The sequence below is a fragment of the Aspergillus homomorphus genome (genome assembly GCF_003184865.1).
Source record: "Aspergillus homomorphus CBS 101889 unplaced genomic scaffold BO97scaffold_2, whole genome shotgun sequence".
In the NCBI taxonomy this organism is placed as follows: Eukaryota; Fungi; Ascomycota; class Eurotiomycetes; order Eurotiales; family Aspergillaceae; genus Aspergillus; species Aspergillus homomorphus.
In genome coordinates, this window is record NW_020291888.1 from 246,217 (window position 1) to 260,031 (window position 13,815).

Below are 13,815 nucleotides of genomic sequence, written 5' to 3' on the forward strand. Positions count from 1 at the left end.
TGATTTAGTTGGTTGATATAGTGCTACTGTATGTACTCACTATGTAGTCATCATCCTTGTTCTTAATGGCTGCTGTATCGATTCGGTCGCTGCGTGCTTGGGATGTTTACCTCGGGGTTGTGGCGATGGCTGGACCGGATGGGAGGATGATGTGCGAGTGAGCGAGCTTTGTGGTGCAAGGGGCTTGTGCAGGTAGCTGGGTTTGATTTGATGGAGGGTTGTACGGTTGAGACAATGTCTATGACGTACGCGAAGGGTGTTGCGTAGGATAGAGCTGGGACTGTTATTCTGTCCGGGTTCTGGTTGAGTCGATGCAGCTCGCTATGAGAATGATTTTGACTGCAACGCCATGCGCGAGTGACTCGATATATGGTTCAAATTGTGTCTTGGGATTGAATTTAGATAGGCGTCGGAGCAGCGTCCTGCCATGAAGAGTTACAGTATTCTGATGATTATACAGACCGGAGGGCTTTTGTCTATAGTGGAAGTCGTTACACTCCTTTCTCTTCATGATCTACCTGCCGTACGGCACCAAGAACATGGCGCAGTGGTATCAGCTGTGGCATCGCGGAGTTATATGATAGTTCATGTCCCGTTGAACCATAATGCATGCTGTGTTCTGCTCATGGTGGATAGGAACGGTGATGCGGCATGGATGACTGCAGGAATCGACAGTAGATATTCTTCTATTCTTCATTTGATACCTCAATATCTCCTCCTACAGTCAATATCAACGCCCGAACGGGCCATCTTAACCTCGCTTTCATCAACAAATCCATTGAATCGAACTACGCGACTCTCCATACATCAATCACTCTCAAAAAGGAACCATACCACAGTCACTACATCTTGTACCTTACCCAACAACACATCAACCACATCAAAGAACATTCATTCCTTACACCAATGGTAAACAAACATAGCAAGAACAAACCAACTGACACACACAAACAACCCCCTCATCCTTACAGGTAACCCAACCTCAATCAGCCCAGTTCTATGCAACCCATCCACCTTCCTTCCCTTCCCAAGCTCTTTTCCCCATTCCCAATTTCAATATATGAATCCCGCAGGGATTGAAAGGCCACTTCCTCTCCTCCTATTCCTTCTCCTTCTTCTCCCCCTCCTCCCACCGCCTAACAACCTCCTCCACAATCCGCCGCAACCCCGCCATCTCCTCTTCCACCTGCAGCCCAAGCGAGGCCGGATCAATGCTGCTCCCCACGTAGACGGGCACGCGCAACCGGCGGGCTAGGATCTTAGCGACCCGGGTGGTGTATTCCAGGCTGTTTGGGGCGGTGTACAGGGTTGTGGAGAGTGGGGTGGTGGGGGATTTTAGCTGGGTGGTGTTAGTTTTTTTGTTTGGGATTGGGGAGGGGTTGGATTATGGGTTTTGTGTCGGGAGGGTAGGTTCATATGGAGGCTCTGGGTTAAGGGGTTTTGTGCTGGGAACGGGGTGTATGAAGGATGGTTTGGGTTGGATGGGTTGAGTGTGTGTGTTGGGGGGGACTCTGCATGTTGTGTTGATGGGTTCGTCATGCGTATGCAAGATGAGCTATGTGTAGAGAATGTATTGATGTGATGATAAAGGGGTAGCAAGGGGCATTGTGTAGGGAAAGTTAATGTGATCCGAAGCATCATGTATACACCCAGATGCTCCAGGCGCATAAGGAACTATGCGTAAACTTACATCAGGCATCGCATAGATCAGACTCCCCATCGGCTTGACCGTCCCAGCCGAGTCACCCGGCGTCGACGTCGCCAAAAACACCATGGCACATGTCTCCAACCGCGTCAGATGGATATGTGCTGTCGTGTGGAGGGCCTGGGGCAGAGGGAAGGAGATTTCTTGGGGGTGGAGGCGGGGTGGCATTGCTGTTGCCATGGTTGCTGAAGCTCTCGGAGGCGGTACTCAATAGAAACAGTGCCTATTACTCTCTGAGTGGTTTATAATTCGAGTAACAAGCAAGTAGCAGTGTTGGTTGCCACCAAGTATAGAATGCTGAGAATGGATGGAAAGCTTGACGAGGTCTCGTTCCGCTTCTGGACTAAACGCCTTTTTCGCTTCCCCGCCAAACCGAACGGACAGAAAGCGGGTCTCCATCTTTTGGCTTCTCTTCTTCACGCTCCGCGCCTTTTTTGCCCTGGGCTAGAAATTTTGGGTTCTAACCTTGCCGTTCTTTTCTTCTTTCGGCTATCATTGTTTGTGTACTGTTTTGTGTTGAGTACCCTGGCGATCCTCTGCACTATGTCACACAACCTCGCTCACTCTGTCGCATCGGAGCCCCGCGATGACTCCGAGGACGTACGCAGCTGGTCCGGCGATTTCGATCCATTGGCCGAAGACGATGAGCGGCGCGTGCTGTTTGCTGCATTGGACTCCTTTAGGTGCGTGTGAATAGCCTGCGTGGTACGGCGGCCGGAATGTCTGGTGTCACCATCTTTATCTTATCATTCGTAGTTGTATATAGCCACGTTCCTGCTCTACGCTTCGTCCCATGGCTACATTCATGACCTGGGAGCAATGGCTGACCCCCACAGACAATATCGGAGAACGGCGCATATGAATACAACGCATCGCCGCCGACAAGCATTCTATGCGCTTCCCTCAGCACATTGGCAGATGCTCGCCGAGCCTCCCTTCTCAATTCTGGAAAACTTCAACCGGGTAGACGACGCCATCGACGTGAATGCGGAAATCGCAGATGCAATCCTCGCTACCGGTCTGTCGTCCTTTGGCCTGTCGGCAGACCCAAACCCGGAAAATCCCCAGGAGTGCTGGCATGGGACTGCTACCACCTCCGATGTCAACAAGGCCCATTCGACACTGCGGCAGTTTTACCGCGACTGGAGCGCCGAAGGGCGCGCTGAAAGAGAAGTCTGCTACGACCCGGTGCTCCGCGACCTGCACGCCGAGTTCGGCGCGCGCGCCGCCGCGGGCCAGGAGATCAGGGTGCTGGTTCCCGGCGCCGGCTTGGGTCGTCTGGTCTTTGACATCGCTCGGGCAGGCTTCTCGCCCGAGGGTAACGAGATCTCCTATCATCAGCTGCTGGCCAGCAGCTGGATCCTGAACCACACGCTCGGTCCCCAGAAGCACACGCTGTACCCCTTCGCCCTGCACTTCTCAAATCTGCTGTCCCGTGAGCAACAGCTGCAGACCGTCATGATTCCCGACCAACACCCGGGCACTGTGATGGCGGAAGCGCAGGGTAACCCGGACGCCGCGCCGTTTGGCCAGATGAGTATGTCCGCGGCCGACTTTGTGGTGCTATACCGCCAGCCCGACAATCGGGAGGCGTTTGATGCGGTAGCTACGGTTTTCTTTATTGACACTGCACCGAATTTGATCCGGTACATCGAAACGATTCACCATTGTCTGAAGCCGAACGGGCTTTGGATCAACGTCGGGCCGTTGCTGTGGCATTTCGAGGACGGGGCCAACCGCAGCCACGAGAACAACCACGACTCTCACGACCAGGGGATCAACGAGCCCGGAAATGTGGAGCTTACTGAGACCGAAGTGTTCTGCCTCGTGGAGCGGATGGGCTTTGTGCTCGAGCAGCGCCAGCCAATCCAGGAACGGCCGTTGGGTGGGTATATCCAGGACCCCAACAGTATGCTGTTGCCCTTGTACCGGCCATCACACTGGGTGGCGCGGAAGAAGAGCCACTGAGCCCCCTTCTTTGCTTCGTTTTCTTGGAAATAATAAAAGTCATTCAGTATTAGATTATTATAAACTATATAGGGTGGATCAAAGCTGGACCCGGGATATTGAAATGGTAATTAATCAAATAGTGAGGATGATGGTATGGAGGGTGTACGAAACAACAAACATACAGATTACACCAGACCCCGAGATGGATTGGGTGGAGACCCGAGGCTGTTCAGCCGCAGCCCGACAAAGATAAAACGGGCGATCGAATTGGCCCATGCCGGGCGAGGCTTAGCGGGCATGGCAACACTGCGACGGTCGGTGTTTGTTGGGGCCAAAACCATCAGGCACTTTTCTCGACTCGGTCCTAGACCCTGCGTAGCCTCGTTTAGTCTCATTTATCGGGTCAGAAAGAAGAGAGAAGAATTAGTTGAGACCAGAAGTAGTGGTTGGGCGGAGAAACAGAGGATGCACGCTGAGCGTAAGTAAGATCAGATACCGTTTGGAACGGTATGGAACGGCGCCCAATGAACGGGCCCGAACTCCGACCCTTGGGACTTTGTGAGCAGAACTGGATGAAAGCCTTAAATCACTATCATTGTTCTCACTCAATAGATGAGGTTAATAATCATCCTCGAGTGTGTCAATCAACCTTCTGTCAGCTTAGCAAGGTCGACAAGCCCCATGAAACCTGGGGGATGGGAAGGAGACGATCATTCCCGAGCGCATTCCAGGGCGCAACTGCATACACTGGGGTGCAACTCTGACAGTCGGCCAACTGACTGACTGACTGACTGACTTTTCTCCTCCATGGTACAGCTTTCTTCCTAAATCTTCTGGAAATCACTCACAAAACAATCAGCATAATTAGAAACAGTCTATCGACTCAGCCCTGTTGACCTTGACTTGACGGTTGCGATGTTATTCGTGTTGTTGTTTGTTGTCCCCGCAATTTGAATCCCCACTTCAACATTACTTACTTTTTGTGCTCCCTTTGATTATCGATCTCTCTCTCTCTCCCTCTCTCTTTAACTACACACTACTTTACACTACTCTAAACTACTCTCACTCACCTGGCTGGCTGGCTGTAACGGGCACTGCCTCTTCCTTCCTTACTCGATTTTCCCGCTCACCGTCTGACATCCTTTCTTCTCTTCTCCTTCTCTTTCTTCTCCCTCCCTCTTCTCAAGTCTCCCTCACCACTCTGGTCTCTTCAGTGCCACTTACTCATTCTCCGACTATCCTCTTTTCTCTCCTCTCCTCTCCTCTTCTCTGCTGCTGCTGCTGTCTCTCCCTCGCGTCCGCCTCTTTTCTCCCCCACCTTGTATCCCCCCCCCCATCTTCCTCTCTCTCCTCTCTCTCTCCCTCCCCTCTCCTCCCCCCTCCCCTTGTTCCTCTTCATCCGTTGCTTCAACGGTTATTCATCAAAGGGACCTGATGAGCTCACGCTTAAACTTCAAATCGTTCACCTTCGGGACGAAGCGCAACAAGAACCATTCCACCTCGCAATCGCAACCCGTGCCGACGATACCAAGCCCGGGAATCAGCACAGCGCCCTCGACCAGCACCCTCGTCGCTCCCCCTTCCTCCACCTCGGCCAGCTCCCCACCCTCCCGCCAGAGTTCCTCTACCACTAGTCTACCCATGAACAATCAAAATACCTTGGGCCGTCCCCCAAGTTATACCTACAACACGGGGGGCCGGCCCACCAGCCCGCTGCCGCCCGGCCCTCACCACCCGCCCGCCATCAACACCAACCTGCAATATTCTCAATCTCCCATGGGAGCTCCCCCGGGCTACGGGCCGCAGCAGCCCATGGCCCCAGGAATGACTCCCGCCCTCCATCAGCCCCAATACTTGCGCAACCCCGCAGTCGAAGTCGAGGGCGCCGGCCGCAGCAAGGCCCAGCTAATCGTGGGAATCGACTTTGGCACCACCTTCTCCGGAGTCGCCTTTGCCTTTGCGACCAACAATGAAGCTCGGGAAGACATCATCACAGAGTGGCCTGGGGCAGGAACTCACACCAAACAAAAGGTGGGTCAACAATTCCCCGCCCCCCAGATGCAGACCCCCTAAATTGCTAACCCATCCTTGGTCATTCCCAGATCCCCACGGTGCTGTACTACGACCAATACCAGAAGGTGGTGGGCTGGGGCCCGGATATTGCGGACGCGCTGGCCCCTACTGGGTACCCCAAGCAAGGGGTCCAAAAGGTGGAATGGTTCAAGCTCCAGCTCATGCTCTCGGGCAATACCTACATCGACCCCATCAACCTGCCGCCCTTGCCGCCGGGCAAATCGGAGATCGATGTGGCCGCCGATTACTTGTTCAAGTTACGACAGGCCATGCGGGCCCAGCTGCAGAAGACCCTCGGCGAAGTCTTCACGCGAGAAGAACGGAACATCCGATACTACCTCACCGTCCCTGCCATCTGGAATGACGCAGGAAAGGCGGCGACTCGGGCGGCGGCCCTCCAAGCCGGGTTCTTGCGCGACGAGAATGATAATCGCTTGACCCTGATCTCTGAGCCCGAGGCAGCTGCGCTCTTCTGTGCCAAGACGGGGCTGTTGAACCTGAAAGTGGGCGACGCCATTCTCATTGTCGACTGCGGTGGTGGTACGGTGGATTTAATCGCGTACGAAGTGGAAGAAGAGTCACCATTCAGTGTCGCGGAGTGTACCGGCGGCTCCGGTGATTCCTGCGGTTCCACTGCTCTTAACCGCAATTTCAGCAACATCCTGAGGGCCAAGATTCGGAAGATGAAGCTGCCTGACGGCTCACGCACGGCCGGAAAGGTTTATGCCAAGTGTATCATGGACTTTGAGAACCGTATCAAGGCGGACTTCCGCAACAACGGCCAGAAATGGGCGGTCGATGTGGGAATCGAGGCCGACTTCCCCGATGCGGGCATTGAGGAAGGATACATGACTTTCACGAATGAGGAGATCCTGCAGTGCTTTGAGCCGGTCGTCAACCGCATTCTCGAGCTGGTGCGCAACCAGATCATTGCGATCCAAGCGCAGAACCGGTCGCTCCAGGTATGTTGACGAATTTGTCGCCTGAAATGTCCCGATACTGACTATTATGCAGAACGTGCTCGTGGTTGGTGGATTCGGTGCGTCCGAGTATCTCTTCCAGCAGATCAAGCTGCACGTACCGCCACAATACCAAACCAAGGTCGTCCGACCGATGGACTCGGTCGCAGCGATTGTAAAGGGTGCCGTGACGGCCGGAATTACCGAGCGGGTGGTCACCCACCGTGTTGCCCGGCGGCACTATTTGATGGCCACGCTACAGCCCTTCAAGGAGGGATATCACCCTGAACAGTACCGAGTTCCCAGTCTTGACGGTCGCGATCGCTGCAAGTACACGCGGCAGATCTTCATGCAGAAGGGAGAGCGAGTCAAGATCGGCGAGCCGGTCAAGGTCAGCTTCTTCCGGCAGGTTGCGCCCGGCGCCACCCTCATGTACGAGGATATCTTGTATGCATGCGACGAGGATGTGTGTCCGGAGTACACGAAGGATCCACGTAAGTTGCTTTGCCTTGGTGTCTGCCTCTCCATGCTAATGAACTCTCGCAGGCATCAAGGAAGTCGTCACGCTTACATCGGACCTGTCCCGCAAGAACCTGGAAACCGACTTCGAGCGCATGGACACGCCCCAGGGCACGTTTTACCGTGTTTACTTCGACATCTACCTGACCCTCGATGGCAGCGAGTTCAGCGCGGAACTGGTGTGCCAGGGCGAAGTGATGGGGCGCTGCAGGGCCAAGTTCCGCTAGTTTAATTCCAAAATTCCTATAAGCGAAGCGGGGAAAGGAAAGGATACAGAAATGATACCCGGTAGAGAGAGAAAGAGAAAGTTGGTCCCAGGATTCCGTCCATTTCCACCGTTCGATGCGATATATAGCTCTGCTTCTGATGATCACGCTGCACTGGGCTGGCGTTCTATCAATTTGTTGTCTATTTGCCTATTGAACATGAATGACTCTTTGGGCTTGACTTTTCAATAACCGACACCCACGAGGGAGGAACCTACCACCGAGTCTCTGTTGGGGATGAAGATGTTTGTTGTTGGTTTTTTGTGTTTGGATGCCTACCTTTGATACCTACCTACCTTGATCTATGAGATCTAAGTTTTGATGAAATACGATGAGATGTTTATTGTAATCGCTTGATCTGACCGCAGATTCTTTATCATTCATGATCAATAGTCATTGAGTTTTTGGCTCCAGCCGGGCTGAGATTCCCTCTCGATCCAAGCTAGACCTCATCTCATATCAAGGAGATAAATCTGGCCTGTAGAATCAGTGCAACACCCACCCCTCTTCTTCCTTCTCCATGTTAAGATAACATCCAGCCATCCCAAACCCAAACCCCACCCTACGAAGCAAACTTACTAACTAGAGCAGGATGAAGCGTGCCTCTCCCCCCCCCTCCCCCCCCCTACAACCACACAACCTGCCCTCATGAAGAAAGGAAAGGGTAAAGAGAGATGGATAGATAGAAGGTTCTCTATCGATTGACTCGCGTGCGTTCTTGGAAGTTGAGGAGCTTAAGCCCGCCCGTTGACTCGCGAATGCTGTTTTTTTTGGGGAAGATTCGTAGGTTAGTTCCATCACTCCGGAAGAAGAAGGAGAAGGAGGAGGAGGAATGACTCTTAGAGTATGTTATCCGCTCTCTTGGTTCTATAGCGGGGTGTACCCGATAATTAAGAGGTTTTGTTAGATGGTATGCTTTGCATGCTATGTATGTATGTATGTATGTCTGTGGAAGAAAGGAACGAGAGAAGGAGAAGGAGAGGAGAAAGACAGGAAGTTCTCGGCTAGGACTCTACCTCGCAGACAAACTATTAAACAATTTTCATTCCCACTTGTCAGTCGACGTCAGAGTACTGTATTCTAGATCAGATATGACGGTCCTGTTATAGTCCCGGAAAGAAACATAAGACGGCAACGCCACGGCCTATCATACTTCTAACAGAACTCTCTCCTATACCCGATTCTCACGACTATCACTCTCTCACTCCAGAGAATCAAGACAACAAGTAGACCTAATAAGACACTTATGTATAGTATAGCCTCACCACAAAGAAAAACGATGATCCCCCCCTCCCCCCCTCCCCCCACCGCACCGTTTTCATCATGACGACAATTGATGCAGATACTAAAGATCCGATCACGCGCCACATCCGAATGATTATCGGCCTGGGGGCGTTGGCAAAGTGGGGTGGTGGGATGGAACGAGTGAAAAACAAGTCCCGACTGCATGGCAGGTAAACTACATGTACTGTAGGTTGGAGTAGGGGAATCAATTTCAGGGAAACTAATGCGTGGCGTTCGTTGACTATTCTTTGCTTCCCTTATTATCTTTTGGACCTTGGGGTTATTGATCTGTTTGATCTATGCCATTGTTGCTCTAATTGCCGACATGTTTTACATGTAACTATACTAACTACTAGCCTTGATCTTTCGCCACAGGGCGTTTTCGCTTACGAGAAGATGAAAGAAACCAGCTCTAAGCACACCCCCCCCTCCCCCTTTCCCTTGCCGTCACTGCCCTACCCTGGTCTGCCGTTCCGAATGATCCGAGGTCCAGCACAGGAAGCAGCATTCTTTGGGTAGACTATGAACACGGAATCAATCGCAAGTGGCTCTCACTGCGGGCTTTTTCGGGTGCAAGATGGCGGTGCGCATCAGATCTTATTGGAGATGCATGTTTGCTTGCAGACCTATCAGATTGACGTCGGATGGGGCTTCTCCGAGATTAATATATCGGAGACTGGGGAGCCTTGAGGCCTAATCTGACGTGGTCTCTAGAACGATGCTTGTTCGGTGTAGATGTTGTAGTGATGAACACCATATGGAGTTTGTTTGAACTCAGGTTACTGAAATGCTTCTGATGCTTTGGACAGATTATAAACCCGAACCACAGGGTATGCCTGAGTACCCTTTGATTGGCAATGCCAACCAGCTTCAGAATCCTGACAGGTTGGGAATGACAAGGCTGAATGCCAGGATGCTAGCTTTGTATCGGTTTGTCGTTCATTAGAGCCCAACATCCGAGGAAGATGCTGATCGCAGACTTGTAGCTTGGCTGGTTTCTCTGGGTAACTTTCCATATCTCGCTACCATCATAATTCCGTACTATGCTGACAGATGGGTGACTATTTCATCTCACGCAAGAATCATGAACTCAGCAGCAACACTCCGAGGATAATCTGGAGGTCTATCCCGCTGCGTCCTCTCCACAATGAGGCGCTGCGGAAGAACAAAAAAGACAGAGCTGAGATGACCAGGGTGGGCGAGGCGACTCTGTGTTGGCTCCGACAGCTGTACAGACACAAACCCAAGCGACACCCCACATCAACGATAAGACCTTCCTTTTGCGGTGAATATGACCGCATGATCTCTGGCTCTCGCCCGAGAATCCCAGGTTAGACAACCTCGGCCCCCCTTGAATGAAGCCAGACGAACGCCGCAACCTTGTCCAGTCGACTGCAAACAAGTAAGAGGCGTGCATCATCATTCCGAGTGTAGCTATACTCACCAGGATACAGCTCCTCTGGCTGTCCACGAGACCCTGCCTCCGTACGGCTTTATATCCTTGTCGGTCCGGGACAGGGCTTCCATGCACGACATTCGGTTAAATCCTCAGGGGCGGCTGTCAGTCATGGCCATCAGTCATGATTTGTGACCCAGCATAAGCACATGCATGTTAAAGCCCACGTTGGCCGAGTCAGCACGGTTATTGAACGATAAACCCCGGTATCATGGAGCAGAGGCCGCTCATTCGAAGTGGCTTGCGTGGTTGACTACCCGCACAGGCAGGTCTAATGTAGCCTTTCTCCCTCCTGATGATGTCAAGCATCCCAGTCTTGCTCGCCATTGTGGTTCGAATCGGACGAAATCTCATCTTTCCTGAGACGGCATCCTGCTCTGCAAGCCCAATCGGCCACGCCGGATCTTTGTGGTTGATAAGCCCGGCATCATTGAAACCAGCCCGATCAACACTTTCGTGTGAACGAGATCCTGGTCACAAACATGTCACGCTCGCGACAAGCACCGTCTCGGTCATTCTGGGCGTTTCGCTGACTCGGCCATGATGTTCACGATTCGTGTTGTAGGTCGACGCGGGCGAACCACCGTTGCCGCTTGCAATTTCGGCGATCATATCGTGGGCACGGTGCATGTCAGGAAGGTTATAACAAGCTCTGTTAAACCGATGACAGGCCGATGATATGCATCTTTTTCAATGTCAGCATAATGTCGGATCCACCAGGCTCCTGATTGAGCATCCTGTATTATTTTCCAAGCTTCAGGCTGTCTCCAGCGCCTTTGTTCACGACCCAGTCACTGCTGGTTGGCCGACATGTCTCCGGCTGAATGAGTGTTGATGCAAAGAGAAATGCATCTCTTTGACGATACCAGACGCACAAAGAAATGTGTGGTAGCTTTCAGCTAAATGGTGGCGGCGACAGGAGCGAAGTTGAGAGCGCGTCGTGGAGAAACAAATCGGGAGCACGCAGGATCACATGATGACCTATCACCTGCAAAGCCTGCCATGTCACATGCTGTGCTAGACCTCGAATCCAGGAAAAGCAAAGAGACAGCCCGGAGACCGGAGACCCTCGAACGGCCTCATCTGAAGGGAGTGAGAGACAGAGACTGGCTGGCCGCTGGTTCCGACGACCCTCCTGGGGCTCCAGGCAACTTGCCTTCTCCGCTCCTGTACCGTTAATCTACCTCGCATCGGAGGGTGTCTGCAGCTATCAATTTTGGGATAAGACCACAGGGGCGAGATTTAGCCATGGATGTGCATCCTTGCTCTCCCTACTATGATGTGCGGTGACATTAACTCCATCCCAGACTTAGACTTAGCATTGGCCATTGTCCTTCTGCCGATCTTAGACGTTGGATAAAACCAGCCCTGACACAAGTACAAACTTCCCTGCTCGCCCATTCTTTATCCCCGGGAAGGTGTAGTTACCAAGCTCGGCACTATCTAGTATCATCACCATGCGGAGAATCGTGGAGAATCATTGCCTTGCACCGGCTTAGCCAACCGTCCGTGCCCTGGCGTTGTAATCTCGTAGGCTCATCTGTGGCCTAGTTGAAGCTCAGACAACGGATCGGGGCTTCCTCTGAGGCCTCGAATGCTCTGTCGCTCGCTTGGTCTGTTAGTGTGAACTAGAAAGAGGAGACTACTTGATCTGATGCAAGACTGGACTCAAGAGGGCGAAGTTAACACTATGGAGTAGTGCCGTTTGGCCCGCTGGGCTCGCAATCCTGGCCCACCCTTTGATTATCATTGCTGAAGTGTAATTTCTTTTTCTCGCACCGCGTGCCGGCTTATCACCTCGGAAGTTAATGTCCTATCCACCTCGGCGTTGGGAATCCTGGCCAGGCCTTCTGGAGACGATCGCGGTTGAAGATGAGAATGACCGATCCATGTTCATAACCCAATTGGGGGAGGTGGGCATCCGCTAGAAAGCACTAGGTGCTCCTATGGTCGAAAGCCTGCGGTAGACAGCCTAACACGAAAGGCAATAGGAGCGTTATCATAGGCTTTTTACCGGCCGTTGGTGTACCTCGGAGGATTTGACATCGTCGGTGGCGGGTTAAAGTCAGAGGCAAGCGTTGTAAGCCTTGGGAGTGAGAGAGAATAACCCGTACGGAGTAGTCGATGGTGAGAGGATCTAATGTTTGCCGAAAGGGCTTGAGACGCAACTGAAAAGAAAACAGGAAAATGAAATAAACGAATTCAAAATAAAATCAGAGTTCGAGGGGGTAAGAAAAAGCAATGAAAGGCCAAAAATGGGCAAGAAAGGAAAGAAAGCGAGGAATTAAGGTAAAGATCAGAATCAGGGAATAAGCAAAAACAATGAAAAAGGTAAAAAAAAAAAGCGCATTCCTCCTTGAGACACCACATCGGCAGCACCCTGAATGGAGCAAACGTACCGGTTCGCTGCGAATAATTAATTCCTTGCTGACCTGCGGCAAGCGCGCTTTGCGCGACCTGAAGCGGTTGCAGCGCAAGACCCCAGATGGAAAGAGAGTGGAGAGCTTGTCTTAGACGGACGAGGAATCTGGATTCATGTTGGAGAGGTGGATCGCCCGTCGAAATCTGGTAGCCTTCTTCTTTCTTTCATTGTTATGGTGGGCATCTTGTTGTGGTTGTCGCTGCTGCTGCTGCTGCTGCTGCTGCTGCTGCTGTGGGCACTTTTATCGCTCAATGACTAGCATGTTACTCGTCTGCAATGTATGCAATGTATGTATATGCACATCGCATCCAATCTCGCTAGTTGGTTTATGGTGTAGGGACTGCATCCCGCGGGGAACGCAACAAAGGACTGGCTGTGACGGCGAGACGGACTGCAAGGACACCTCATAGTACGTCAGAGTCGATGCCATACTTTCTCTGAACGACTTAGCCTCCAGATAGTGTCACTGCCGCTCCGAACCAGTCTGACCAGTCGCAGCGTCCGAAACGGCCAGCAGGCTCGGCACGTCAATGAAGGCTGATGGAGACCTCCTGGGTGCCTTCAATCGGTCTCCATCCAGCATGGTAGGCAGCCTCCGTAAATTTTCACAGCCGCCTAATTGATGACATTCGTCCTCTTACGTTGGAGCTGATGACCAGCCGATGCCGAGCTGATGCCGGCCCACGCAGGATCCCACGCGCTTTCTCTCGGCCCATCGCTCACTCCGTCGCACAGGGGATGGACGATGTAGGATAATTTCTCATCAATCCGGTCTGGAGACACGCCTGCCCGGCTTTCAGCAATGGGCTTCCCGCATGCTGGATGGAGTGCGCCATTTCTTTCTCATTCCCTTCATGTTGTTGAGTAACCGATCCCTTCTCTCCTGCGTCCGCTCCGGGGAATAAAACACGAATACCGCTGGGGCGGAACCGCAGGAACCTGTTAGACAGGGGATTCAATGTTCCCTGAACTCGGATCGGGTTCAGCTCACGAGGTCTTTCCAATCGAGGCGCACGGACAAAAATACGCGTGGGCTCCGTCTGATGATTTTCCTAGGATGGCGCAGAGGTACCGTCACAGCCATGATTACCCTTTTTACTACCCCCGTGGTATGTGAGTAAACGCATTAAGTTCGCACCACACTCGCTCAGCTCGAGCTAGCAGATAGGCAATGGTACCGT

At 52.4% G+C, this 13,815-nt stretch overlaps 4 protein-coding genes across 4 annotated transcripts; 3 read left to right on the plus strand and 1 right to left on the minus strand.

Annotated features, from left to right (window-relative positions):
- Window positions 1-859: 859 nt before the first annotated feature.
- On the minus strand, window positions 860-2,003 carry BO97DRAFT_474757 (proteasome assembly chaperone 4 family protein). The gene is made up of 2 exons (XM_025700347.1): window positions 1,691-2,003; window positions 860-1,339 (listed from the first exon to the last, which is right to left on the minus strand). The coding sequence occupies exons 1-2, from the start codon at window positions 1,883-1,885 to the stop codon at window positions 1,100-1,102; spliced, it is 435 nt and encodes a 144-aa protein (XP_025555875.1). The 5' UTR covers window positions 1,886-2,003; the 3' UTR covers window positions 860-1,099.
- A 245-nt stretch (window positions 2,004-2,248) lies between these two features.
- On the plus strand, window positions 2,249-3,673 carry BO97DRAFT_381700 (N2227-domain-containing protein; the record flags this gene model as incomplete). The annotated part of the gene is made up of 2 exons (XM_025693259.1): window positions 2,249-2,388; window positions 2,542-3,673. The coding sequence occupies 2 exons, from the start codon at window positions 2,249-2,251 to the stop codon at window positions 3,671-3,673; spliced, it is 1,272 nt and encodes a 423-aa protein (XP_025555876.1).
- A 1,416-nt stretch (window positions 3,674-5,089) lies between these two features.
- BO97DRAFT_430805 (Hsp70 family protein) lies at window positions 5,090-7,433 on the plus strand (the record flags this gene model as incomplete). The annotated part of the gene is made up of 4 exons (XM_025697459.1): window positions 5,090-5,686; window positions 5,758-6,690; window positions 6,743-7,181; window positions 7,234-7,433. The coding sequence occupies 4 exons, from the start codon at window positions 5,090-5,092 to the stop codon at window positions 7,431-7,433; spliced, it is 2,169 nt and encodes a 722-aa protein (XP_025555877.1).
- A 1,817-nt stretch (window positions 7,434-9,250) lies between these two features.
- BO97DRAFT_74386 (uncharacterized protein) lies at window positions 9,251-10,427 on the plus strand. Its single transcript, XM_025701034.1, has 4 exons — window positions 9,251-9,686; window positions 9,743-9,760; window positions 9,827-10,086; window positions 10,211-10,427. Exons 1-4 carry the CDS (start codon window positions 9,544-9,546, stop codon window positions 10,345-10,347), a joined length of 558 nt encoding a protein of 185 aa, XP_025555878.1. The 5' UTR covers window positions 9,251-9,543; the 3' UTR covers window positions 10,348-10,427.
- The last annotated feature ends 3,388 nt before the right edge of the window (window positions 10,428-13,815 follow it).